Source organism: Atta colombica, unplaced genomic scaffold (genome assembly GCF_001594045.1).
Source record: "Atta colombica isolate Treedump-2 unplaced genomic scaffold, Acol1.0 scaffold164, whole genome shotgun sequence".
Lineage (NCBI taxonomy): Eukaryota > Metazoa > Arthropoda > Insecta > Hymenoptera > Formicidae > Atta > Atta colombica.
In genome coordinates, this window is record NW_017259255.1 from 677,973 (window position 1) to 680,520 (window position 2,548).

General features: G+C 29.7%; 1 protein-coding gene across 1 annotated transcript in view; it reads right to left on the reverse strand.

Annotated features, from left to right (window-relative positions):
• Positions 1 to 1,543: 1,543 nt before the first annotated feature.
• The window catches only part of LOC108686153, a 1,830-nt gene continuing 825 nt past the window's right edge, over positions 1,544 to 2,548 (reverse strand). The window contains exon 2 of the mRNA XM_018191285.1: positions 1,544 to 2,023. Coding sequence (XP_018046774.1) covers positions 1,730 to 2,023 — 294 coding nt within the window. The 3' untranslated portion in view covers positions 1,544 to 1,729. The remainder of the gene's footprint in view (positions 2,024 to 2,548) is intronic.

A 2,548-nucleotide genomic window follows, 5' to 3' on the forward strand; every position in this document is an offset into this window, starting at 1 on the left:
GTGACATAAGATATAAAGACACGTGAATCAATGAGATAAATTTGGAATGTCTTTGTCAAAAAACATTGCATTAGAAAGTTATTTCATCGTGATATTTTTGAACGTGTGAAAGATACTCAAATTTACAATACATCTATTTTTTATCAATACACCTATATTGATAAGAAACATAACATATAACAGCATTGATATAAATATTTTGGGTGGAGTTTAAGTATTATAGAAAAAAATAACAATTGAAATGCAAGATAATGTACTAATGATAAGTGCGATTCACACATAGTATTATTTCACATAGTATCATTGGATCTTGAATTTTTCTTCGTGCTTACTAAAATTTGAAATTTGCATACTTCAAAATATTTTTTAAATCATTAGATTAATAATTACAATACTTAATATTATTTAAGAAAATATGTCTTATATGACTTTTTATATGCTTTGGTTACTCAGAAAGGTAGAAATGCATTTGTAATTCTTCTCATCGAGTTCATGCGTTTCGTATACACTGAAAAAAGACTAATAATTCGAAATTCTTAATGAAGAAAATAATTTAATCACTGAAATGAATCGAAAATTGCCGAAAACTCATTTACATAGTTCTCAGATTTGTATCTTAACATAATAAAACTGTTCTTAAGTTATTTAACATTAATGTACAAATGTCATTTGTGATTTTTATATTCCAAAATGTATGTAATGTTGATACATGAAAATATTTGTTTTTATTAAAACGCCCTACTTACTCGTGAAAGAAATTCATTATTATTATATGATGGTATTATAGATTTCTAGAAAAATATATGATCTGAGTACAATGTATTTGCGAGAAATTAGTTTAGAAATTTGAGAAAAAGAAATGAAATAAGAAACATTAACTACAGTAACTATTTTTTATTAAGCTTTTGTAACCGGTAGCATAAGATGAAAGTGTATTATTGTTATATAATGATTTGTCTGATAAATCTATCTCATTTACGTATGCACAGCTGTATATATAAAAGAAAGTGAAAGTTCCACAAAAAGTATGAATCGAGACCTTCCGTTCTCAATATAGATATGTATTATAATAATGAGACAATAAAATTAGCAGAGCAGAAAACGGAAAACATCTCATAACCTTATCGTGTTTTGATTATGTTGAAATTTTCGATTTAGCTGTGTCATGTAATAAACCACAGAACAGAAAAGTCACGTTCAGTAACATGATAAATAGAAGTGAAAGTATGCTTCTTCGATGAGTAGTTCTGCAACTTTCTCTATGATATATCGCTAGCAGCATACATAATTCAGACTAAGAGATCCTTGAGAATACATGATTAATTTCACGATCTGCAAACTGCGCATTTTGAGGAAACTATCTACTTATTTCAATGTTAAGTAATCTATGAAGCTATCGAAAAACCAACGAAATTATGAAAGACAAGTACAAAATATTTTGTTATAAAGTACACTGTGATATTTTTTACACGTGCAATGTCGATAATAATCTATTTGTAAATGAATACATAAACGTAATCTCAGGCAGAAAATGATACATAAATATTTTTCATACAATGTATTTACGAAAAGTGAAAACTTTCTACAAGACTTAAAAAAATTTTTGTAATACAAAAGCAAGATACAAGAGAATCACTTATTTACAAATACTTTTCTACAAAGGCACTTAAAATATGATTATTTTTGACATGACGATGACGATAATGACAATTATGCGAGAGGGAAGAATTTAATGTCGACCTATTTGATCGATTTGGGTCTGAAGATTGTTCACCACTTCGGGTGGCACATGATCGCCCAAGATCTCGAAAAGATTGATCCTCTGATCCCCGGGGATTGATTCGTAAGCGGCCAATTCAATACCCTCTTGAACTTTTTGTATAGTCGCATCCTTCGGGATAAGATAAGTATTCTGAGCTTGCCGGATCGCCTCATTGCTGAAGATTTGCCCATCTTTCTGTGGATACGCGGCAATCATGGTCACCAAAAGCAATGTGGTCAGGACTATAGTGTGAAATTTCATCTGGAGACAAATTAGGGACAAGATTATTGAAATCACGCGCGCGCGATTCGAGAATATAAAATTCACAAAGATTTCGAAAATATATGTAGGTGTGCTCACAAAAGATGAAGACTCCAAATAAAATATATATACAGGATGATCCGAAATTCATGAATTTGAAATATGGGACATGATATGCTAAAAGAAACAACTTTTTCCTTTTGCAAAATTGTGTATAATAAGTAGTTTTTTCAGGAGAGCAGGTTCAAGTTATACCGAGAAAATGCAAAAATTATTTATTGAATTTTACTACAGGAAAAAGTTGTTCGTTTTAGCACAGAAAACAATTTTTTCCTTTGGCAAAATTGCGTCCGATAAGTAGTTTTTGCAGGAGAGCAGGTTGAAGTTAACAAATAAGCGCAAAAATTATTTATCGGACACAATTTTGCCAGGAAAAAATTGTTTATTTTAGCATAAAGTATCATGTCCTGTACTCCGAATTCGTGAATTTCGAATCACTCAAATATTATATACATATATATATAT